Below are 26,210 nucleotides of genomic sequence, written 5' to 3'. Positions count from 1 at the left end.
AGTCTATTATCTCCTTGCGTGTCAGGGTCATCGACTTCACTCTTCTGCCTGGCTGTAGCAACCCAAAACATCTCAAAAATACAGGAAAAAGCAAGCTGCTGTAGTGTCTTGAGGAGAGGAGGACTGGGACTGGCATCCACGTTGTTGGTGACACCATGGCCAGGAAGTGATGTCCTCGTCTCTTATTGGATGGTAGTGACCATGCAGCCAATCAACAGCCAGCTCCTCTGCTCACTTATTCTCTCCTTCCTTCGCTCGACCAGGCCGCACAGAAATTTACGCCCGCGCACTTGGGACCGTCATATATTTTGGAATTTGGGTTGCATGGCATTGATGCGTGTAGTTGGGTTCCGCACGATTAAAATCTGCATACATGGGGGGAGAACTGTACTGTGTATAATTTTCCACACAATACTCCCACTATAGCCATCAAAATCCTTAACATGCATTTTTTCCACATCTAATGTTTTTACAGTATATAGTGTGTACAGTATCTGACTTTGCAAATTTCTTACATACAAAATTGAAGTGAAATACAGAATGTCTGAATCAAGAACTTTCTTACACAATTTGGTCATTTTATACGAATGCCCAAAATTGTTGCATAACGAAGCTTTATGATTAATTCCTTTCCCAACTAAATAAAATTCTGCCAGCACACACGAAGGACATTACCTGCAGTGGCTCCCCTGCACTCACATCAAGTTGTTTTTGAGCCCCCTGCCCAACTGTCATACCTCCAGCCCACTTGTGCCACAGCTTGTACACACAGTAAAAAAAAATGTATCGCCCCCGGGGAGGGGCTGCTGACTTCCGTAATGATCCATACATCACCTGATGAGCCAGGAGGGTTGGTTTGAGTGCCTGTATGGCAAAGGTTTCCACTTACCTATGGTAGGACCACAGTAGTTATGTCCCACAGGACCAACATAATATCACCAACACCATTACATTAATTATCTTACGAGGCGCTATACAGGTATACCAAGCCCACGCATATCCACTATCCCTCATCCGTTGTGTCATGTTGTTATACTCATAATCTGTGCGGTACTTTTTTTTACTGTGTGTACATGCCAAGTACTTTTAACTTAACAACAAAACAGCTGATGGCCAATTCTTAGTTACACTTGTTCTGGCATGGGCATAGTTTGTACTTATTCAAGCACAGGAAACAAAAACTGATTTTGCCTAAGAACTTCATGTAAACTTCAAGATTTTTCCACTGGAGAGTTCTACACTGAAGGTGGATTTACAGTTCTCAGCACACATAGATTCTGATTTTTTTTTATAATTCTGAATAACTGTTTATCAAAAAAATCTGAAGTGTAATGTTGAAGACAGCAGGTATGATTGGAGGAAAGTTGTCTGCTCAATCCATAATGTTATTTTTTCTTTAATCATTATTTCAGACTTGTTAGAATTGTAATTCTAACACACAAATCTTTTTCCTATTCACCATTTCATTTCACTGTAAACAAAGTCTAAATACAGTACTGTACAGGTATTCCGAGGTTAACATTTAATACCGCAACAATATATTTTTTATACTATTCAACAACTGGGGAACACAATCTATTTCCAGTTTTAACACAAATAAACAAATTTTCTGGACATGTCCTGAACAAAGTTTCTTTGTGTCCCTGACTCTCCGCTAAAGTACAGTACACTCCTCGCCATTGCATTATGTGCGAGGTGGCCAATGGGAAGTGATCTTTGCTGTGTGTGTGTGTGTGTGTGTGTGTGTGTGTGCACGCGCGCATCAGGCAGACATGCTTATAGAGCTCCAACAAGACCCCAATGGCAGTAGAGGTGACCACCATAAGAACCCAACGACTACACCGGCAGACGAAGGCAATGCATAATGGACAGGCTACTAAGACATAACCCAACAAACTAGGCTATTGACAGTCCATTGCAACTCTCCCTCTTCCCAGTCATTGCAACACTTGCATCACTGGATCAGGAAAAGGAGAGCCAAGATGTGTGGTTGCAGCCTGTGCTCCTGCCTCACCACATAAATCAACTCACACACAGCCATCATCCAGTTCATCGTACCTACGGGGACAGGCAGAGATGACTCCCAGAGGTCTTTAGTCACAACTCTGCACATGGGCAACACAGATAAGATGGTCGTTTATGCACTGGGATCTAGGCAGCAGTACAATCCGGTCCTGTCTGTGCGACTGAGCAGCCCTTTCGAGGAGCCACTCTGCTCACCCCACATAGGGAGGGGACTAGAAAAGGTGCCCTAAACATAGTCTTCCTAAAGAACCACCCTGACTGAGCAACCGCACTTAGTAAGGTCATCCTTTTGCGGTAGAAAACACAATCAAAATCACAGATAAACAAACAAACAAACCATGCAACCTCTTATGGTCACTGCATGGAATGTCAGCACCCTTCTGGATACTGGCACAAATGAGCGTCCTGAAAGAAGAACCGCCCTTGTTGCAAATGAGCTGGCTAGGTATAACAAGATATATCAGCCATTAGCGAGTCCTGGCTCCTAGACGAGGGTCAACTCACAGAATGGGGGTCTCGCTATACCTTCTTCTGGAAGGGTAAGCCTGCTGCAGAGAGAAACCGCACTTATGGAGTTGGCTTTGCCATTTGCCAATGCATCCTACACAGGCTAACTGAAATGCCTATTGGGATCAACAAGCGCCTCATGAGGCTTTGAGTCCCACTGAATCAATCCGTCATGCCTTTTTCATCAGTGCATATGCCCCAACACTGGATGCAGAGGATGACATCAAGGAGGCCTTTAATGCCAACCTTGACAAAGTGCTAACCTCTATCCCCAGAGAAGATAAGGTTGTGCTCCTTGGTGATTTCAATGCCAGAGTTGGCAGAGATGCTGATATATGGCAGGGAACCACAAGGAGGAAATGGACTAGGCAAGTGTAATCCCAGCAGCCTACTCCTCCTCAGCATGTGTGCTGCACACAACCTCACTATCACCAATACCTTGTTTAGGCAGGCTAACAAGTTCAAGGGTTCGTGGCAACACCCACGATCCAAACAATGGCATCTCATTGACTACATCATTGTCAGAGAAAGAGATCGCCGAGATGTCCTCATCACCCAAGCCATGCGTGGCTCAGGCCACTGCGACACTGATCATCGGCTCGTCAGAGCCAAGCTCTCACTTAACGTTACCCCAGAACGGCCAAGACAGCAAGCCTCCATTAGAGGTTTTAACACTAAGCGTCTGGAGGATCCAACAGTAACACATACTTTCAGAGAGCAGCTCGACCACGGGCTAATAAACAACCCAACAGCAAACATCTATAATCCCAATGCCAAATGGGATATTCTCGACACTGTCATGACAAAAACCTGCCGAGACCCTCAGCCAGATTGAAAGAATACACCACGATTGGTTTGATGAAAATGACCCGGCAATCAATGTACTCGTTGATGATAAACGTGCTGCTTTAACTGACTGGCAGAACAACCCCCAGTCTCGAACCGAAGCTGATACCTTCCGCAAGAAGAAAGAGGTGGTCCAGCACACGAACTTCACAATCTAAACTGGTTGAAAAATAAAGCATACGAAATACAAAAAAATTTGCAGATCAACACAAGATGCGCGAATTTTTCAATTCCACTAAAACATTTTATGGGCCAATCACTCATGGCGCAGCCCCCCTCCACTCATCTGATTGTAACTTCATAATTAAGGACGATGAAGGCATCCTTCAGCACTGGAAAGAACACTACCATTCATTGCTCAACCGAAACACTGATGTGGATGACCTGACTACCCAGCAGGTCCCTCAGCATCCAGAGCTGACCCACCCCAGCTATCCTCCATCCCTGGATGAGGTAGCTACCGCCATCAAACAAGTGAAAAATAACAAAGCTTACCAGCCGTCTCCACTCTCTCCTGGAGAATATATGGGAAAAGGAGGAAATCCCCCAAGCTCGTAAAAGATGCTTCCGTTGTCAATAAGACTGGTCAAACTGTGGTATCTCGCTGCTGTCCATAGCTGGCAAGATTATCGCCCGAGTCCTCCGAAACAGACTAATACCTGAGGCAGAAAACTTCCTCCCAGAATCTCAATGTGGTACCATTACTGAACTGCAGTATGCAGACGACCTCATCCTTGTTGCTCACAGTGAACACCCACGCAGATGCGTAGGCGCACTTCGGCCTTGAGGTGAATGTAATTAAGACTCAGATTCTCTTTCATCCTGCCCCTGGCTCAGCCACACCTCCACCATCCAACCAGCTTAACGGTACTGCCCTCTCTAATGTTACCCACTATCAGTATCTCGGCTCCCACCTGTCCACCACCACAGACATCGATGAAGAGATTCAACATCGGATCAGATGTGCAAATCAAGCGTTTGGCAGACTCCGAAACCGTGTCTTCAGCTGTAGAGAGCTGGAATTATCTACAAATCTGCACGTATATTGAGCAGTGGTCCTCCCCACCCTGCTATATGGCAGTGAGACATGGGTCACATACAGGAGGTACCTCAAGGCACTTGAAAGCTTTTGCCAACATCATCTACGTTCCAACCTCTGAGTTCGCTGGGAAGACAAGTAAAACAAATGCCAGTATTCTTGCTGACACCAACTGCAGAAGCATTGAGGCTACCATTATCCATGAATATCTACGCAGGGCTGGCCATGTTACCCACGTGGACAACAGTAGACTGCCTCGTGTTACTGTAACCTAGTTCTCGATGCCGCACACAGGAGGAACGAGAAAGACAAGTTTTGGGCATATGGGGAGAGAATCCAGAATGTTGATCAAAGCAGCTTCACTCCTCTGGTGTTCACAACCTCTGGTGGGATGGGACCAAGTGCAAGATGCTTCTATGCCAGACTCTCGGAGGTGTTATCTGAATGGAAGCAGCAGCCAGAAGTTATGTTACAGCCTGGTTGAGATGTTGACTGTCCTCCTCTCTGCTTAGGTCTGCTTTGCTCTGTCTCAGGGGTACGAGAGCATCAGCCCCAAAGCCGACAACAGTTGCAGATATTGACTACGAGGCAACAGTCACTGAATGCCGCATAGATCTGCGGCTCAACTAAGTCGACATAGCTATGGTAGCTACTACGTGTTAGGATATTTAATTTTAAACAATAAAATGGCAGCAAAGGTGTGGCTATTGGGGGAGGCTGGAGGCCACATTTAAAAAATAAAAAAGCAGCAGGTGTAGTAGTAGTAGTCTCGGGACTCCTGCCCCTGAGGTCAGTGACAGTAGGCCAACCATTCTATGCCTGATGCCATTTTCCACACGTAACAGACACCCCGGGCAGTGCCAGCCACCCTCTACACCCGACCAAGTAAGTCTTTATTAGTATACTTAGATCAGTGCAATCATAGAAATAGTGATTATTCTTGCCATAGATATACAAGTAAGAGTCAGGTGTGATAACTCCTACTCCCAGTGTATAATTCCGATTTTGTGTAGATCACCGCCCTCATCCCCCAGGGATGGCCTACACACCCATGTGCGCACGTATGTCCCTACTACCCGGACACTGCAGCCCAACCTGTCACCCTCTGCCCTTTTCTCATAAGAACTAGTTTCCTTCGTATGAGACCAAAGCAGATGTCAGTGGCAGTCATTACCGTTGCCCAAAGTGTGGAGCATTATGCCGGGCAACTGGTTTTGATGCATCCATGCTAGCTAGAACCAAAATTGCACAGGCTGTGAATGTGAGAGAAACAACTGCCAATGTGTGGGGTGCAGAAAGGGGAACAATTGTCGGAATCCCCAGGGCAGGGAGCTGTCACAGGAGGACACCGTGGATATCGCCCAGATACCACCGCCCGATGATATCCTGAATGATAGCAGTGAGTCTACTCAGCCTGAAAATGTAGTGCGAATAATTTCTGCTCCAACATAAGCAGATGTCCACGAGGTGAACGACAGACTGCCACCACAGAAGAATGGCATGTCGATGGAAAATGCAGATAAACGGGTTAAAGAAACTTACTCAGAAGTTGTCAATTTGTCGCCAGCTAACCTTTTTGAACCACCCAAGTGTGCGGACACCGAAGATATGATTCAGGAGATGACTTGCCTCATAATCGAGTACACTCAAGACAGCTTTTTTGCCCCAATAGCTCTTCAAATACTGTATTGGCAATAATACCCCCATCTATTCTGTCAGAGGACACATGCAAGGACTAAGTACAATGAAAATGTGGCAGCAATGAAGAGAAGATTGACAATGTGACAGAAAGGGGCCCTTGATGATCTCCTAAGTGAAGCAAGAACACTGCAGGAGACACTAAAATTCATAGGAGATGAAAAGCAAAACACCGATGATGTTGCCAGAAAGTTTGGAAAGAAGATGTGTGAGGGAAAGTGTTTTTGGCAGTAAGCTCTCTCACAGAGGAATCCTCCGGTGGTGTTCAGCCAATAAACACAGACACATTACAACAACTGAAGGAAAAACATCCCCCTTCAAGTGAAGAGGAAGGCATCAGGTTCTAGGGTGCCCTTCAGGCCTGGATGCTAACAGTTGGAGTCATCCTCAGCACTAACAAGTTTGGTGCCGTAGCAAGTGATCTCTGCAATGCCACCACCGCCCTTGCAAGAACGCTAGCAAACTCGTGCTGCCATCACCTACAGTACATGCTCTGACGGCCTGCCTATAAGAGTGGGGGAAGTGCTGAGACGGATCATTGGAAAATACATAATGGAGGTGGCAAATGATGATGTCAGGGCAGCTGCAGGGAACCTGCAAGTATGTGCTGGCCACCAGGCTGAAGGGAAAGCTGCCATTCACGACATGAGAAAGATATTTGAGTAGCGTGATTGTGAGGCAGTTCTCCTGGTTGATGCTTCCAACACATTCAACAAAATCAACCACAAGGCTATACTGCACAAGCTCAAGTGTCCAAGCTTTGCAATATACTGTATGTTGAAAACACCTATAGGAACCCATCAGACCTCTATAAAACAAAGATCCAAGGCTCTAAGAGGAGATACCACCATACAGTAAACTGAGGGAACAACGCAGGGGGACCCTGTTGCCATGGCAATGTAAGCACTAGGGTGACTAGGCCTACCCGTGCTCCAATACACAATAAAATTTTAAACAACTGTGGTCAAGCAAGTGGCTTATGCTGACGACCTTACAGGAGCAGGAAAAGTGGAGAACATCAAAAAGTGGTGGGACCTGATAACACCACGTGGTCCACAAATAGGGTACCACCCAAATGCCAGCAAGTACTTCCACATTGTGAAGCCTGAACATTATGAACGGGCAGTGGAGGTGTTCGGTGGAAGTGAAGTCAAAATAACAAAAGACAGCCAAAGACACCTAGGTGCGGTAATCAGCACGAAGGACTTCAAGACCAAGTACGTAACGGGAGAGGTAAATGTAAATAAGTGGGTCAAGGAAATCCAAGCTGTCAGACATTGCTAAAACAGAGCCACATGTGGCTTTTGCAGCATTCGTCCACGGAGTCAAGCATCGCTGGCATTACCTGATGGGCACTATCCCTGATATTGGTCCCCTCCTCCACCCTCTGGAAGAAGCTATCAGCGCCAATTTCATTCCCAAATTAGTGAAACACCTTCACTTAACCCCAGCAGAGAGGTCAATCCTTGCACTACCACAGAGAATGGGAGGAATGGGATTGACCAATCCAGAGGAGCTTGCTGCCACCAAACATCAGAACTCGGTCAAGCTCACGGCAGCCCTCACAGAGCGCATAATAGCTCAGAATGCAACAAGTGAAGTGGATACTAACGAATAAAACAAGATTCGACAGTCCATTATGACAGAACGACAGCACACCAAAAGTGATAAACTGCAGCAACTGATCCTGCAAGTGGCAGAGAATTTGAAAAAAAAAAAAAAAGTAGCTATAGCGCAGGAGGTGGGTGCCTCGAACTGTGTGGCTCTTCCTATAACATCGACCACACCATGGTGTGCAAGAAAGGGGGCTTTGTATGCATGAGGCATGATGAAGTAAGGGATCTCACAGCAAATATGTTGAAGGAAATTTGTCATGATGTCACGGTAAATCTGCCCCTCCTTCCATTGAACGGTGAGAATTTCCATCACATGACTTCAAACACTTCAAACGAAGCCCGTGTGGAAGTCAGTGCTCGAGGATTCTAGATGCGGGGACAGTGAGCCTTCTTCGACATAAGGATTTTTTATCCCTGGGCGGCATGTCACCGTAACCTAGCTCTTGATGCTGCACACAGGAAGAACAAGAATGACATGATCAGGGCATAAGGGTAGAGAATTCTAAATGTTGATCAGGGCAGCTTCACTCCTCTGGTGTCACAACCTCTGGTGGGATGGGACAAAGTGCAAGATGCTTCTATGCCAGACTCGCAAAGGTGTTATCTGAATGGAAGCAGCAGTCCAGAAGTTATGTTACAGCCTGGTTGAGATGTTGACTGTCCTTCTCTCCGCTTAGGTCTGCTTTGCTCTGCCTCAGGGTTACGAGAGCATCGACCCAAATGCTGACATCAGTCGCAGATATTGACTATGAGGCAAGTCACTGAATGCCGCATAGATCTGCAGCTCAACTAACTCAACACAGCTGGGGTAGCTACTTTTGTAATAGGATATTAATTTTAAGGTAATAAAATGGCAGCAGGTGAGTCAGCCAAGCAGTACAGCTGACTAAGTAGCCTTCACATACGTTCACCTCACAAACACCTAAGCTCTTCTTTTTTTATTATTTATAGTTTTATATTAGATTTTCTTTATTTCTAAGCCTCAAAGTATTTTAATTTTTACCCTTTTGCTCTGTAATAAAGAAAACAGTTTTAACAGTTTTACTAGGGTGGACTATAATATCCTGTGTGATTTAAGTTACATGTTTATTTACATACTCAAACTTGACTTGTACGTAGTGAAACTTTTATACATTTTTTTTTATTTATCCTTTATTTTGTATAAGTGACCAAATTACAGTAGCATATATAAATGCCGCACTGTCTACGGTTTATGTAGCATTGCCCTCCATCACCTGCCATACCTGTGTCACCTACTACAATGCTTCATTCTTTGCCTGCAGTGATGGTAAGTGTTATTTTGTGAAAATTTATAATTACTGTACATGTCCACATATATGAGCCAACAATTTTTTTTGTGTTGTATTTTAGATGGGGGCTGGAGGGGGGCTCGATAAGTCAGAATTTGGGATAATTTGGCAAGGCCAGAGCCCCATATGTGCCGAATTATCAAGGTTTTCCCATGTAAGAAGGGTACAGGTATTAATGGTAATTTCTGAAAACACCGCTACCACCAAAAGGGGCTGTTCGATTTTGTTAATTTTTTTTCCAGATCTTATCATTATAGAAAGTATTTTAAAAGAAGCAAAAACTTTTAATTTTAATTATCAGTATTTTTTGGTAATTAGTTTTTCTCTATCTACGATCATAAATCACCTGTAGTGGGCAGGGCATGAAGGATGGGAGAAAATGCAGGGTAAAACACTGAAAAACAGATCATATGACAATAAAATTATGTATTTATGTGCTTTGTATACATATAAATGAATTATTTACTGGAATTACAACTCTGAAAAATCTGAAGAGTCATTGTGTGTCGTCTGTTTGTTTACAATGGCCAGTCCAAACATATTCTCATGTCCACAGAAAAAATAAATTACACCATGACACCTCAACAAAGTTGCTTTCATTGTCTGGATCTGTGGGAAGTAGAGAATGAACTGAGAACAGTTCAAAAGTAGGAGTGTGAATTTCTGTTGCAAAATGTGTCATCTGGGCAAGCCTAACCTGACCTGACACAAGGAGAGTAACTGCATTCATCCCTTGACCATAATTTATGGTCCTGACTTTACGAGACAGCACCTGTCGGCCTTGCCCTTCAGTCCTTAACACCAGCGACCGCATGAGCTATGGGGGCCCAGCGACCCTAAGAGCTTATGCAACTGCATGACTTCTATGCAAACCCATTTGGGGTCGTGACCCTGTGTTTAGGAACCGCTGCTTTAGATCTTTCAACTACAAATTGTAGTCTGCCCATAAAATGCCTGGAAAATTTTTTTGTAACGTAGTTTATACCATAACTATAACAAATGCATAAACAAATGCACCAATACAAATAATTTCATCCTCTATGGATATGAATATGACCTGCACACATTATACCAATTAGAAAAGAAAATTAGAACCTAATTTCAGCCACTACTATAGGAAAGATCAATGTCCTTATTTTGCAATGTTACTTCTTGCCTCCAGCCAAATAAACACAGCCCATAATTCAGAAAAATTTGATTTTGAAAATCCATAAATTTAATTTTCTGTATGTTGTTTTACATAATCATTATCATTTCCCGCTTCCAAACTTATCATGTGCTCCACATCTTTTTATAAATCTTATTTTGAAATAAAATAACAGGCAAATTCTTCACTTGAGAGACCTATATCAAAATAGGAGAGCTTTTACCAATTGTATTGTATATTGACAGTCTTTCTAAGCACTAAGTAGTAAGGTAGTACACGCTGTAAATTTGTGAAAAGTTTGCAGATAATTCAGTAGCAGATTAGAGCTGGCGGTATTCTAACATCATGAAATATCCAAAAAGGTAATGCACTGCATTTTTATGAAAATCCAACTTTACAGGTATTATGAACTTAATGGGTTAAGTTAATGTTCAATAATACACTAAACTAATAAATGTTTTCCAGGTAAGGCTTCTTCCTCAATGTATACCACACCAATGACACCTGACAATAAATTTTTACCTTCAAGCTAAAAAGATTTATATTACACCATCCATTTTTCCATCATATTTATGTAGTCCTTATTCATCTGATCTCTATCAACAACACATACCTGTGCAGCAGATGGGAACAGTGGTTTATTAGGTGGCTGAGATGTGCTGGGTGGGTTGTTGGCAGGAGGTCCACCAGGTGGAGGCATGGGACCTAAAGGCCCCATTGGGCCACCCATCATACCCGGTCCACCCATATAAGGAGGCATGTGACCCATTGGCCCCATGTGTCCCATCATTGGCATCATTGGTCCATTTGGACCCATCATGGGACCCATGGGTCCTGGTGGTCCCTGAGAAGGCACAGCAGGGGGTGGTGGATTTGACTGGCCAGGGAGACTAGATTGGGAGTCATCGTCATCTTCTTCATCTTGCCGCCGGCCTCCAGGACCCATTCTCCCTGCACGTTGTCTTTCATGTTCCTTAAGATCTTCCTCAGGTATACCTTCCATTCCATATATCTCTATTTCTATGTTGTTTCGATTTGGGAGGGCATTTGGTACTTTGTCGATTGTTTCCTTATGAACCTGTTCGATAAGTGAAAAATTTTTTTTAGCATAAGTCAATAAAAGTGACTTGACCTAAGCATTACCTGAATGTTAAATTACTAGTTAAAAAAATCCAATCACAAAAGTTCTGATACTATAATTGTTTCCCAGAAAATTTTGTTATTTAGTTGTGGTATTATTAGATGCAACTTCCACTTCAACATAAAAGGGTTTTATAATACTTTTGCAAGATTACAATAAAACAACTTACCTGCATACAATGGATGGATAAACCTGGACCTGTATATAGTTTCTTGTGACATATATGACATTTGAAGTGCTTGGCTTTCTGATGTTGTATTAAAATCTTTTCGTCATCAAATTCACGATTGCAGTACCTAAGAGGGTAAAATAAGGAAAAGCATAAATTTTTTGCATATAAAGTAAGTTGCAACTAAGCAGTAGCCACTAGAAGTGAAAGTTTGCATGATCTTTATTCCAACAAAATATTTATGTTTACAATATTGTCCCGTAATGGGGAAAAAATTTAATTAAAACAAAATATCTAGGGCTTTTGAAGGTTATTGTTATGGAATGAATCGGGTGGAACCACACGGTCCCCCCCAAGCCTGCATCATAAAATAGAACAACAAAGTATTGGAACCTAATCCTTTTTACTCATTGTTATATCAACGTATACAGTAATTCAACCCTAACCTTTGAGAAACACCAAGTCTAATTTGACATAATTTGTAGCAAGACAACACCAATGAGTCTTGGTTGTGTTCACCGCAACAGCTGACACTATTAACCCTGAGGCCCCAGGTGACATTCCAGAACGTCCGCCTATTCCCGCCACTGGTGTTTTGTTTTAAGTTGATTTTCTATAGATTTATTCCTGCGGGCGGGCACCGGGGGGAGGGGGTGTGTGTTTACTGTCAGTAGCACCTTGACCCAGGGCCTAAGAGTTAACAGTGTTACCATCTCTAAAACTTAATTTCCTCTAGTTACCAACTACTGTACTATGAGAAATAAGATAAAATAACAAACAGTACCAATAAAGATGATGAATAAATAAAAAATAATATCAATAAATAAAAAGATGCTGTACAGTACTGCATTGCCCTTTGGTTGCTGGACAACAAAATTTGTCAATTGCTTCACTTCCACATGGAAGCAGCTCAGGGCCTGGATACTCAAAAGTACTGAACTGTATTTACAATATTGCATTTCCCAGTTCACTGTGTAAGTCGATCCTTGATCTTGTAAGACCGCTCTGTAGAAATACTCAAAATAAAATATCTGCCATCTTGTGACATCACATATTGTATTGGAGGCCATAACTTTACAGGACCTTTGAAGCTCCTGTAATGGTAATGACCAGGAAATGGTGTACGACGTCTGTCTGGAAAGTATCCAGCCATATACTATTAAAAAAATATTGCTTACCCTTGGGACCTCACACACTTCTCCCAGCGTCCCTTCCACTTTTCAAAACAGTCTGCAAAGTCCTCTTTCGGGACCTCCGTCAGCTGCCTCGTCGCATTCTCCTTAATCTCGTCCAAGCCAAACAATAACAAAGGAGTACTACATCGAAATTTTTCGCAGGCTGAGGGATGCAGTAAGAAGAAACCACCGCAGCTGTGGGCAAGTAGTGACTGGCAGCTTCATCATGACAACGCGCCTGCCCATTCTTCACATCTCGTGCAGGGTTTTGTGGCAAAACATTGCATCACCCAGGTCTCTCAACCCCCCTACAGCCCAGATTTGGCTCCCTGCGACTTCTGGCATTTCTCAAAGCTAAAATCGCCGTTGAATTGTCTATGTTTGTCTTTGATACCCCCAAAATGTTCTACACTACGGAGGGTATACGCAAACACTTGTGATCTTGAAAATAGGTCCTTATTCTCGTACAGGAGATATACAGAGGAACTAATAGACAGTCGGCTTCCACACCATAAGGACTAGCGATCTCAACTCTCTGTATCACTCCGCGCTGGCATGTACAGATGCCAGCATTCACAAGCTGAATACATAATATGTAAATATGGTAATTCACATACATAACATGGTGCATAATAAATGGAAATATTACATAGGATTAATACTTGTTCTGTAATACTTTACTATACATAATTAATAGAGTAATATAAGAATACACAGCTTAAGGTAGTACTTCGTGTCCATATTATACACCTCCCTCCCCGCTATACGCTCATAGTTTCATCTTGAGCGGACCTTTTGTTTCTGAGTCGCTCGGACCTGCGGAGTACCGGGGCAGAAACACAAAGTGGGGATGGATTTACTGTAAAGACATCAACATTAGGGGACTCTACTGGGGAGGGGTCAACACTAGGCAGCTCCACAGGTCGGAGGAAACGACAGTTCCTCCACCATACTCTACCACTAGGAAGACGCACTTGGTAGTCCCTGGACCGGCCAATACCCATGACAACCCCAACCTTGTCCCAGCAGTGAGATACCGGATCTTGAATCCTGACCTGCTGACCGATACTCAACCTGGGAAAGGGGCGGGCATGACAGTCGTACCGAGCAGCGACATCTGCGGCTCGTTCTCCTGCACGGCGGTCACATTCTTCAGTCTTGGCTTGCCATTCTTGAGAAAAAGACTTCGGGTGGGCAGGAACACAAGACCTGAGCTAATGTCCATATAGAACCTTGGCTGGGGAGTGTCCGGTGAAGTTCAGGGTGTTGCGTAACTCCAACAAACCTCGATCGAAGTCCTCGCAGTCAATACTTCCTGAGGGTGACACCTTAAGGATCAGGTATTTAACAGTCTTGACTGCGGCTTCAGCGTGTCCATTCGCCTGGGGGTAGTGGGGCGAGGTCACGACATGACGCACTCCCCAACGGTCCATGAAGTGCCGGAACTCATGGCTGGTGAACTGGGGTCCTCCATCAGTCCTGAGGCGGAGGGGAACACCAACTTCTCTGAAGTAATGTCTGAAATTCCGGATGGTACCAGTAGCCGTTGTATCACTACCACAGGGGACGACAACAGGCCATCCAGACAATCGGTCGGCAATGACGAGGAAGGACTTCCCTGCCACTGCAAAGAAGTCGGCCGACACAGACTCGAAGGGTCTTGAAGGGATATCGTCGCACATTAAAGGTTCCTGTTGCTGGCTGGGTTGCAGAATCTGGCACGGCTCACAGGCACGCACGGTACTTCCAATGTCCGCGTCGATTCCGGGCCAAAAGACAGTCTGCTTCGCCCGTCGCTTGGTGGCCTCCACTCCTCGATGGCTGTCGAGAAGGCGGGTCAATGTACGGCAGCGTAGGGCAGCAGGAATGACTACTCGTGGGCCATACAAGCCAAGGTTTCCGTCACAATAGAGGTTCTCGCGTATCTTCCAGTACGGGAGTAGCGATTCATGAAGGTCGTATCGGTTAGATGGAAATCCCTGGGACACACAGTCGACGAGCCGGATGTAGGAAGGGTCGGCCCGGGCTGCGGTGCGGAGATCTTCAAGGGTCTTGTCTGCATCCGGTGCTGTAGACTCTTCTGATGTGAAGACGGCCTTCAATGAGACTACTGACTTGAGGGATGCAGCAGCTGTAGAACACAAAATCTCGTCCTTTGGGGTGGGGCGACTGACGGGCGCGGGACAGGGCATCCAGGATGCACAGCAGCTTACCCGCACGCCACACAGCCGTGAAGAGATAAGGCGAGAGCTTCTCTTTCAAACGTTGAAGGCGAGGATTCTCTACTGCATCCAAAGAGTAGTGATTGATAATAGGTACAAGAGGGCGATGATCCGTGAAGAGGGTGAAGTGCTGAAGTCCTATCGGGTAGAAGCGGCACTTCGCCATCGCCCAGACAACAGCCAACATCTCCAGCTCAATCGTGGCATATCGGGTCTCGGCGTCCGTCAGGAACCGGGATCCACACTGAATTAAACGGAGTTGTCCACCACCATGGTCCTGCAGAAAGGCGTAACCAACGCCGTAGAGTCTGGAGGCGTCAGTCTGGAGGACGGTTTGTAGGGCTGGGTCGTAACAGGCGAGGACAGGTGGACTTAAGAGGGCCTGCTTGACTCGCTGGAAGGCCTCTTGATGATCTGGGGTCCACAGGAATGTTCTCCTGGGGCTCAGCAGGGGGCGTAACGGCTGGGCTGCGGCGGAGATGTCAGGTGAAAATTCAGCCAGCTGATTGACCAGACCCCAAAAAGAATAGAGGTCTGTCAGGTTGGCAGGGGTTGGAAAATCCCTGATTCCACTTAATTTCTCCGGGTCAGCTGCGATACCTGATGCTGAGAGAGTGTACCCACAGAAGTTCACTGATGGTGCAGCGACTACAAACTTGTCAGCGTTGAGGGTAATCCCGTACTTTCGACATCTGGTGAGAACTTCATATATTCGGGAGAGGTGGGCACAGTAGTCTTCGTCATGGAGTAAAATATCATCAACCACCTTGACACAATTCGTGACTCCTGGAACGGCCGCGTCACCACGTTGACAGAATGCATCGCCCGTAGAGGCAAATCCCATGGGGCCTCTGCAATACTGATACCTTTCATATGGTGTGATTAATGTAGTCAAATGCTGGTCTTCTTCGGCCAACTCGATCTGCCAATAACCACATAAGGCGTCCATCGTTGTAAAAAACTTCGCCTTCAGGTCCACATTTCGAACAGCTGCGAAGGGTGTGGGTGAAGAGTGGGCTGGACGGGAAACTTGCTGGTTAAGTTTTGATAGATCGGTGGTGATCCGTACTCCACCACGAGATTTGGCGACTGGGACGAGAGGGTGGCACCAAGGTGAAGGTTCGTCTCCGGCCGGCTTGACGATTCCCTGAGCAACCATGGAGTCAAGCTCTTGTCTAACTAGCTCCTTGTAGGCGTGAGGAATCAAACGAGGGGTGTGGATGGCAAAAGGTGTGGCACCATCCTTAAGATGAATCTTCATAGGTGGACCCAACATCAGCTTGAGTGGTGTGGATCCTAAAGATTTCTTCGTAACCAACACGTCAGCAGACTCCTTGAGAAGGTAAGCTCTTGCATCGGAAGGGGACGTGTTAGTAGAGATAGGGAGTTCCTTCAACCTGTTGACATGGGTGACCTTTAAAATAGGTTTGGGGAATTCCTTGGAAATAATGGCCAACTCTTGACAATGGCCATATGATAGAAGAGGAGGCGGGATCCCATCATGAACATCAATCCGGGCTGAGCAAGACTGCTTACCAAAGGTAAGAGTAGCCCAGAAAGATCCCAAAGCTGGAGCCATCTTGGAACCATCAGCTGTCAGTTTCGTTGTCTGAGGAGGGGGCTGTAGGTTGCTCTGGGGTATTCCCAAACTTGCTAAGTGTTTTGGACCAATTACTGAGACGTCAGCACCGGTATCAGGTAACATCTGAAGACTGGATGACAAGTTACCGTGAGAAATGACGACACTGATGTGCTGGGGCGTCGTGTCTGTGGAACAATGTACACGACGGCAGGAACGACTGGACACAGCGCCTAGATGCTTGCCAGAAGGAGGGGGCGTGCCAGCACTACCTGAGGATGACTTCTTGGATCCTTGGTGGTGTCCTCTCTGTGTCTTCTTACGACAACATTTGTCATAATGGCCCACACGACCACAAAGTCTGCACTGAACTTTGCTAGCAGGGCACTTGACTGTGTAAGCCCAGTGACCCTGGCGGTCGCAACTTCTTCACACGCTTTGAGCAGCTGGGCACTGGGAGGCATCATGCTGTCTCGCGCAGCTGTTACACAAAGCTGCTGCTGAAGGTGTAGCTGGAGGGTGAGGGGTGGGGTTACTTTGCTGCTTCTTACCCTTTCTGTAGGAAGACACCGCCCTCACCTGGTCAGGTTGTAACATAAAGCTGAAGTTGCACACCTGGCGGCCTCGTACGCTCGACATTTTGTAACAACATCTTGAAGGGAGGAAGTGGGGTCAAGTAAAATGAGACGCTGAACTAGCTCTTCATCTCGAATACCCGTTAAAATGATTGTCTTGAGAATTTCCAGGACAAACATCAACTTCCTCTGAACATCTTTTCAGTCTTACAAAAAATGCATCAAAAGATTCTCCATCAAGCTGCTTACATTGGAGGAGTTCTCTTCTTCTAAGTGCTTCGTTGCGCTGTTCCTTAAAATGTTCCTGTAACTTGTCAAGCACGGCCTCTACTGTCAGGGTTGTCGTAGGAGGCACTTGAAGTGTGTGCTCGAGAGTACGTTGTGTCTCCAAGGACAGGCACATACGAAGCTGTATCATCTGTTTAGGCTGTGGTAAACTTGACAGGTCAACCATTGTTGCATAGTCTTGCCAACGTCGACGCCATTCCCGAAATATCTGATAAGAAGCGTCAGACTTCAGAGAGGGAGGCGTTTGTGCTGCAGCCTTTTGAGGTGTTGTTGAACCGACTTTGGGAGATGAGGTACCAGTACCTCTAGTCGTATCAGCATTAGTAGTAGCAGAAGAATCTTGTAGAGTAGATCGTTGTGAGGAGGCTAACAGGGAAATCAAGGCTTCAAATCTGGCTTGATCCTCTCCTTCTCAGGTCATCCTCACTTCTACGTATATTTTCTAGTTCTCTGCGTCTTTGTTCATCCTCGTGGCATCGTCTTTCAGACTCTCTGTACCGAATTTCTTCCTCTTCTCTCCTTGCAACATAGTCCTGGCGTCGAGAAGTTTCCATCCACTTTATCAGTTGAAGGAGATCCTTGGACGCAGGCACCGCAGGAGAGCTTGCTCGCGACGAACGAGGAGATTCTGTGGGTGATTGGGCGTTGTCACTGTGGGGAGCGTGGGGTGTGAGTGGGGAGAGATCTCCCAAGCTTAAACTCATAACCCCATCGTCCAGGGTATCATTTTGATCCCTGTGAGACATGCTGACAGCTTCTGTACTCTATCTGTGCAAGAGACCGGGTCAACCCCTCGTAATCTATGCACAGAATTACAGAAGCCTAAAGTAATACGCAAGAATTTAATATAAAGTGGGCCTGTGAGTGCGTGTGTGTGTATGGCTCGTTGCCGGGAGGCTTGGTACGCTGCCAGACGTAGAGGCAGCTGGGTGCAAGTCGCAACTGAACCAAAGTTGTCTTAATGCACACTGCTCAGTTACCCAATGACTATAGACAGGAAGGGATGTACTGCTGGGCAGCTCCCTCAGTCATCTGACTGCAGTTTGCACAGACAATTCTGATTAAAATACACAACACAGCACTTCACCGAACACTTCACTTCACAGCACAGCACTGTATACAGCATAGCACTTCACAACACTAAGTCCTGAGGCTTGTAGTCTGGCTGTAAATCCTTGGCGAAGCTGAAGACGAGACGCCATTAACACAGTCCGGCGGGAAGGCTGAATTCACTCTGAATCTCACTGAGAAATCTCACTGCGTCATTTATGTTTGTCTTTGATACCCCCAAAATGTTCTACACTACGGAGGGTATACGCAAACACTTGTTATCTTGAAAATCGGTTCTTATTCTCGTACGGGAGATAAATACAGAGGAAGTAATAGACAGTCGGCTTCCACACCATAAGGACTAGCGATCTCCACTCTCTGTATCACTCCGCGCTGGCATGTACAGATGCCAGCATTCACAAGCTGAATACATAATATGTAAATATGATAATTCACATACATAACATGGTGCATAATAAATGGAAATATTACATAGGATTAATACATGTTCTGTAATACTTTATTATACATAATTAATAGAGTAATATATGAATACACAGCTTAAGGTACTACTTCGTGTCCATATTATGCAAAAGGGAGGAGGTTTCAGACCGTGGACGACATTAAGGAGAATGCGACGAGACAGCTGATGGAGATCCCGAAAGAGGACTTTGCAGACTGTTTTGAAAAGTGGAAGGGATGCTGGGAGAAGTGTGTGAGGTCCCAAGGGGAGTACTTTGAAGGGGACTAAGGTGCCAGTGTCCTAGGTAAGCAATATTTTTTTAATAGTAAATGGCTGGATACTTTCCGGACAGACCTTGTATTACACTGTATTTCCAGATTGCATAAACAGTAGTATACACTGCCCCCTCGAGGATGCACCCAAACACTTTATTTATATTAATCGGTATCGCTTAACACAGGGCTAAGATTTGCTCTAATGCAGGTTGAGCCGGGCTATCAAAGGAAAAATTGGCCGAACGTTGTCAGGTAAAAATGCTTTGCACGGGCAAGCAGTCAAGTCCATTACAGTCCATGGGTAGTGTCCCAGCAGGCCAGCGGTCAAGTTCATTACAATCCATGGGTAGCGTCCCCATGCCGCGCGACTCAGGACCAATTGCAAGAACAGTCGTGGGGTGTACGACGCCGTTTACGATGACCTTCTTGCCCTGATCTTGTTTCAGGAATACCACCCTTTTGAAGCTCTGGAGAGATCTTGAAGTTTCGATATTTTGAGTACAGCACTAGCTAACAATTCCCACCAGAAAACTTGTTTCGAGACTCCTCCAAAGCTTCGAAAAGTGCAGAATTCCATGTGTTAAAGGCAATATTGCTGAAAAAGACCAGGGCAAGAAGGTCATCGTAAATGGCGTCGAACACCCCATAACCGTTCTTGCAATTGGCCCTCAGCCCAATCACAACAAAACTTTGCTTGGATTAGCTTCAATTTTTCCGCTGACTTTCGTCGTCATGGCTCAACCTAAACGTTCTATAAATGTCTCCCTGCCTATGAACACTCCAGCAAAGAAGAATAGGACCACAGTTAATCTAGAGAGCAAATTAGACATTCTTCAATGATTAGAGCAAGACCAATCCGCCATTTGTTGGAAGCTAACGTCCTACCAACATCCTACAACACCATCACTCTTTATACTCTTCATACCTACATTAAGTACAGTACAGTATATTTATTATTATTATTTAAATGCCTATTCATCATGCTCAAAGTAAGACATTCTTACGACTAGAGAGAGACCAGTCCGCCCACTCTGTTGGGAGTGGTTTCTTTAAGAACAATTCAATCAAGAGGAATACTAAGAAGGTTAAGAACCATAATTTTGGGTAGATAAACATAACTTTCTCCATATTTATTTTTTTTATTCAGTTACATGCTCACACAATCCTACATACCCAGTACATAAAGTACAACAAAATCATAATTAGGAAAAAAACACAGAATGAATGTAACCATTTCTTCAGGCGCCAGCAAAATTTAGCAGGAGTTAGGTAATGGTTATTTTTCAACTCGTAATTTCCAGTAGAAAAATTTAACTTTCATTTTTTTTAATCAGTTACAGGGAGAACTTTGCTAAGGGAAGTCCCCAGCTGGGCTGGGTAACAATGGTGAGGCTCGAGGGAGGCTACGTGTGACTCAGCCAGCATCTGCAAATGGTCAGTGTTAACCCTTAGGCCCCAGGTGACGTTCCAGAATGGGCGCCTATTCCCGCCACTGTTTAAATGCCCACCGTGGGTTATCAGGTTCCAGTGTGACTATTTGCCTCTCACACCACACGCTCGGCCACAGGGAAGCTTCCTGAACATAATTACCTACTTTTGTTTGTTTCATTTTCATTGTTTGTCCATTTTATCATGCTGTATCAAAGTAATATTGATAAAAGTTGTGTAATTGTATTGTAGTGTAGTATTACTATAAAACAATGCTATGATTATGTCATAAATGTTTTTATTTGTAGAATTATTATTATTTTATGCATTACTTGCTCTACCAAACACAAAGACAGCCAGACAGACTGGCGACCCACTGGTGATTGTTGCCAGGCACTTTTTTGTGAAAAATTATGCAAATAAAATATTCGAAATGAATTATTTTAAGCAAATAAGTACAGTATTAAGATCAGTAAATACATACATTATTGGCCACTTCGGACACATAGGTGAGCTAAAAATAGCTGCTAAGTGCTGAGGGACCACGAGCGTCAGCTGTCAAACCAATACAGGTTGTACCTCTTTTGTGGCTTTTGTGTGTATGTGCACATGCGTGACCGCCACAGCTGCACAGCAACAACAAGCGACCATGTGGTCGCCACTTTAAAACGAGCAATCAAACTGTGACAGCGTATGTAATTTTGAGTCCTACTGTTTCCATTTACAGAGTACTGTACAAGCCCATAATAATGGCTCCTAAAGTAGATAAACTTCGTTGTGTGAAGAGGAAGAAGAACACGTTGAAATTGAGTGACACACTTGAAATAATTAAGAAACTAGAACGTGGTGTGAGCAATACTGTTCTAATGGAAACATACGACATTGGAAAGTCTACAATTTATGATATAAAAAACGCAAAGAATAAAATTCTAGAATTAACAGCTTTATCTTTAAAACTGCTCGTTTTGATAAATGAAGCATGCTATATTTGCTAATGAATAAACTATCAAAATTTACCTGTTCATCTCTTCTTTATTCCTCCTTAAATTTGAATTTTAAAAGTACTGCCTGAGAATCAGGAAAATCCGAAAATCCGGACCGATCCAATCCCCAAGCAGTCCAGATTTTTGGATTTCTACTGTACATTACAGAGCGTGGCTTGGCTCTGCAAGGGATGACCCAGGTGGAGCTGAGGCACTCTCTTTTTCCTTACTTAAGGATCTGGAACAAATAATTAAACACCCTACACTCATTCCTGATCGACACAATCAACTTACTAACAATCTTGATCTTTGTTTTACCTCTAACCCCTCACATTATTCATACTCAATTTCTGCCCCCTTAGGGTCTTTGGATCACAATCTTATTTCTATTAAATCAAACTGGACACGACCACCTCCCCCACCCCCCTCTTAATGCCAACTGTGACACTGTCAGAGGGCAAACTGGCAATCGTTGCGAGAATTCTTCTCCGACTTTCCTCGAGATGAATGTTGCTTTTCCACTCGAGACGCCTCGGTATTTGCTGAGAGCATTGTTGGGTTATACAGGGTGGTATGTAAAGGTAGGCACGCGCAACTTTTTTTTTTGCACCGCAACCGTGGCTCTGCTGACATAGTTTCGCCGCAATCGCAACCATTTTCAAAAAGTTTCGCCGCAAACCGCAACTTAAAAAAATTTAAAAATAAATAAATACCTTGTACTAAAATAAAAAATTGCCTATTTACAAGTAACACAAAATATAATTGATACAAAAAAGTTAATTTGCCTATTTACAAGTAAAACAAAATATAATTGATACAAAAAAGTTAATATCATCAATATTTTATTACAAAATTTAAAAAAAAATGCCTCACTGCCACTGGCCTCAGTCTCAGTGGACTGGCTGTCAACAGTCTCAGTCACTTCAACTTCCATGTCCATGTCCTGGTCGGCAGGATCACTGCTGCCGACCACAGACTCCTCTTCTTCACAAAACAATCCATAATACCAGTAATAACAAGAAACTGACGCCTTAACTGCAGTGCCACTGACTGCCTGACTTGTTATAATATGAATCATTCCTCCCTCCCCTTCCTTCGCTGTAGTTGCCAGATTTAATCTTTCACATTAACTCTAGAAACTAGAGTTTATGTGAAAAAATCTGGCAACTACAGCGAAGGAAGGGGAGCGACGGAGGGGGGGGGGGGTCTCATCTGGTTTACAGTTCAGAAATATGCTACCCAACCCATATCATGATGTATGCTGAATCATTCCGTCAGAAACAGAAATTTTCGTAATGCGCAGGTCTAGGGATGCCCGTTTGTTTATGCGGTCATATTCCAATTTTCAATTATTGCTAAAAAAATTTGCGCATTGCGCTTGAAAATGATCGTAAAAGTTGTGCCACAACCAGTTCCGCAACTCTCTGGAAAAATGTGCGGCGCAACTGCCCACCTTTGGAGGTATGAGTGCATTTATCCCATCTTCTACCAAAAGTTTCACTTTACAATCATGGTTTGATCGCTCCTGTTCTCTTACATGTAGCGAGAGACATAGGGCGTATCAAGTTATGAAACTATCTCCTCCTATTACCCACTCCTCTTTCATTACTAATAGGAATTGTTGCAAGGCTATTCTTCGTAGGGCCAAGCGGAATTTTATAAAAAGAAAGACCCGTGTCCTGACTAACTCTTCTTCTAGTAAATCCTTCTGGTCCTTAACCAAAAACATCTGTAATAACTTCTGCACTCCCTCTTTTCCTCCTCTCTTCCGACCTGATAACTCTATAGCCAACTCTAACTCCACCTTAGACGATTCCAACTCTATCCATTCTACTCCTGCTAATGAACCTATGCACTTTCCTATAATCTCCACTCGTAGGGTTACTGGTGTGTTATCCAGGTTGGATGTGAGTAAGAAACATGGACTGGACAGAATACCCCTCCTCGTGTTCTGAAGGAGTGTTCTGAAGTTCTAGACCCTGTGCTTGATCGCCTCTTTCACTTTTGCCACAAAACCCAAAATTTTCCTTCTTCTTGGAAGCATGTCTCGGTTCAGCCCTTCCAGAAGAAGGGGGACCATTCCAATCCCTCAACTATCGCCCCATTGCCCTAACTTCATCCCTCTCTAAGATTTTTTAAACTATCTTTAACAGAAAGTACAGTACTTAGCCAATTAGAGCGCACTCACGATAAAATAGCAACTCTGAAAATGTCTTGGCAAATATTCTCACTCTTCGCTGTTTTATATCCTTATTACTACTGTATTTCATGTCAGAAGAAATTCCCGACGATGTCACATGTCAGTCACTACGTAGAACAAGTTCATTATACCGGAAGAGGTGCCACAGAGGAAACCCGAATTACATACTGTACACTAACCGATTTATTTACAAAAAGCTGGAGCTGGAAATCAATGTTTTTATGCATGTCTATATTTTAATGACTTATGACCATTTTAAACATTTACATCCCTCGGTTTATAGCTTCAAACTGCCAAATCTATTAGCCTGAAATCTGTAAATTACAATTAAGTTATTCTAAAGCAGTGTGAAATAAGTACTAGTAGTGCAATGTTTGTGTAACGGAATAACATACTTATGTTGAGATGCAACCATTTTAAAGCCTGCGTTACATTTCTCTATTTCACTGCACTTTCGTACAATATTTACAAAAAAAAAATTTAATCATAGATAAAGCTAAAATACATGGTATATACAGTATACTAATAGGTATGGATTATCTCTTGAATTGGGTGCAAGTAATCTTGGGTACGACTTATCTCGTGAATTGTCTTGGGTACGAGATGACCCTAACCCTTATTTTAGGGTAAAGGTGTAGATAATGGCTACCACCAGAAGTTGTTTGTTGATTTTCTTTATTTTTCCTGTACTTATTGTTTTGGTGATTTTAAGCATATTAAAAGAAACGACAGCATTCTATTATGATTTTAACTTAATTTATTTTTTTATTTACTCTATCCAGCTTCACAATTCTCCTCCCGGCGCCATTTTTGTTGTTTACCTCGCTGAATCCCTCTTCAAGATAAGTTTCCTAAATGATGGTGAACACTTCCACGAATCCCTCCTCGCCATTGCTGATGTATATCAACTTCAATATTAAGGTAAGTTGTTCAACACATAAATTAACACGATAATAAATAGAACATAATAAAACCTGTCCTAACATACCCAACCTATGGGTATGTCATGTTAGGTCAGGCTCTATTAGGTTCTATGCATTGTCGTTTCCATTTTTGTGTTTAATATATTAGTATGTAGAAATAAATTCAACCAATTCGGATAATTCTTTCTAGTGGTAGCCGTTATCTACACCTTTACCTATTTTAGTTTCGGTCATCCGGGGAATCTGTGGGGGGGAGGGGGGAGACCTCTGGTTAGGTTACACTAAGTTAAGTTAGTTTGAATATCTAAATATAGGGATGACCAAAAATATAATTTTACTATATCTTTTAGCTATGAAAGCTTCAGTGCTACTAAAATGAGAAACGAGAGCAACTTTACCACACATTACCCCCTTATTTACATTAGAATCCTCGTATAAGGTATACCATGGCTGTGTGAGGTTTGCAACACCTTTCATTTTTTCTCCATAGCTGTCAGCTAACTAATTGTTTATCTTAATACATCATGTTAACATTAACCTCACTAACAGCTGAAAGACCTGGATAAAGATAATAAAAAAGTTCCAACGTATATAAGTTCTGAGGTCGTTTCAAGGAATGAGATGCAAAGACTTCATGTTGTCTTCATAATATATTACTGTACCAAAGGAACACTGCTAAGCTTTCCAGCTTTATGGATATACCATAATATAAAGTGGTAAAGATATGCACCAATGAATGAAAGGCTAGAGCCGTGAGGACATCATGTGAATAAAAATAGCATATCAACCCTCAACACCCAGCAGGGTCTACATCAACACCGAAAATCTTTACTTAAAACCCACTAAGTAGGCTCGTTTACTTATGAGTATAAAATGACTATAAGCAAATTACCAAACCTAAATTTAACAAAACAAGTTAAAATGCCTAATTACGATACAAAACTAGCGTGATCAGTCCATCGATCGCGCGGGCTAGAGTCGTCTAAGATGAGGTTGGTAATCCCGAGAATAGCGCTATTACCTTCGTCACTTCAGTGTAGCTGTTTTAACCTTCTTAAAGTAACTATTACAACAACACACTCACTTACCAACACCAAGGTTTAGTCTGCTTCTTCTTTTTACGACCCATTTTGTATATGTATACCGCACAATTATCCTCAGGAAAACAATATGGCAGACTGCGTCGTACTAACCCCTGTAGTACGCATGCGTCGGGGTGTAGCGCCAGATGGCAGCTCCAGCGCGGCGCCATATATGAAACCAACCTGGCTTATAATTATGTCCACCACAAGTCTTATCTCATAATTTTTTAACTGTTGTTAAAATAGAGTAATTACTAACCTTATTACGCACTTATAAACCTTCATTGCTGAAGCGCAGAAGCGCAATAATAATGTTACAGCAACAACAATATATCCACCACATTAAGAACATAAGAAAATAAGGAGTCTGCAATAGGCCGGTTGGCCTGTGCATGGCAGCTCCTGTCTTTTTTTTTTACTTTTATCCTCTTCGCCACTGATCGGCTTGTTAGCCGCTTGGGCGATCGGT

The 26,210-nt window shown here is 43.7% G+C and overlaps 1 protein-coding gene across 4 annotated transcripts in view; it reads right to left on the bottom strand.

The window, feature by feature from the left end:
* Nucleotides 1-25,872, bottom strand: part of LOC121862364 (BUB3-interacting and GLEBS motif-containing protein ZNF207-like) — an 82,225-nt gene extending 56,353 nt beyond the window's left edge. For 2 of the 4 annotated variants that reach the window (XM_042360609.1, XM_042360610.1), the window contains exons 1-3: nucleotides 25,748-25,855; nucleotides 11,499-11,625; nucleotides 10,802-11,266 (exon numbers count right to left, since the gene is read on the bottom strand). In XM_042360609.1, coding sequence (XP_042216543.1) covers nucleotides 10,802-11,266; nucleotides 11,499-11,625; nucleotides 25,748-25,788 — 633 coding nt within the window. In that variant the 5' untranslated portion in view covers nucleotides 25,789-25,855. Of the gene's footprint in view, nucleotides 1-10,801; nucleotides 11,267-11,498; nucleotides 11,626-25,747 lie in introns of all 4 variants that reach the window. The other 2 variants (XM_042360607.1, XM_042360608.1) reach the window with 2 other exon arrangements.
* Between the last annotated feature and the right edge of the window lie 338 nt (nucleotides 25,873-26,210).

This window comes from Homarus americanus, unplaced genomic scaffold (genome assembly GCF_018991925.1).
Source record: "Homarus americanus isolate GMGI-L3 unplaced genomic scaffold, GMGI_Hamer_2.0 scaffold31037, whole genome shotgun sequence".
NCBI classification, from domain to species: domain Eukaryota; kingdom Metazoa; phylum Arthropoda; class Malacostraca; order Decapoda; family Nephropidae; genus Homarus; species Homarus americanus.
Note: the sequence above shows the minus strand (reverse complement) of the source record. Positions and strands in the feature narration are given on the sequence as shown.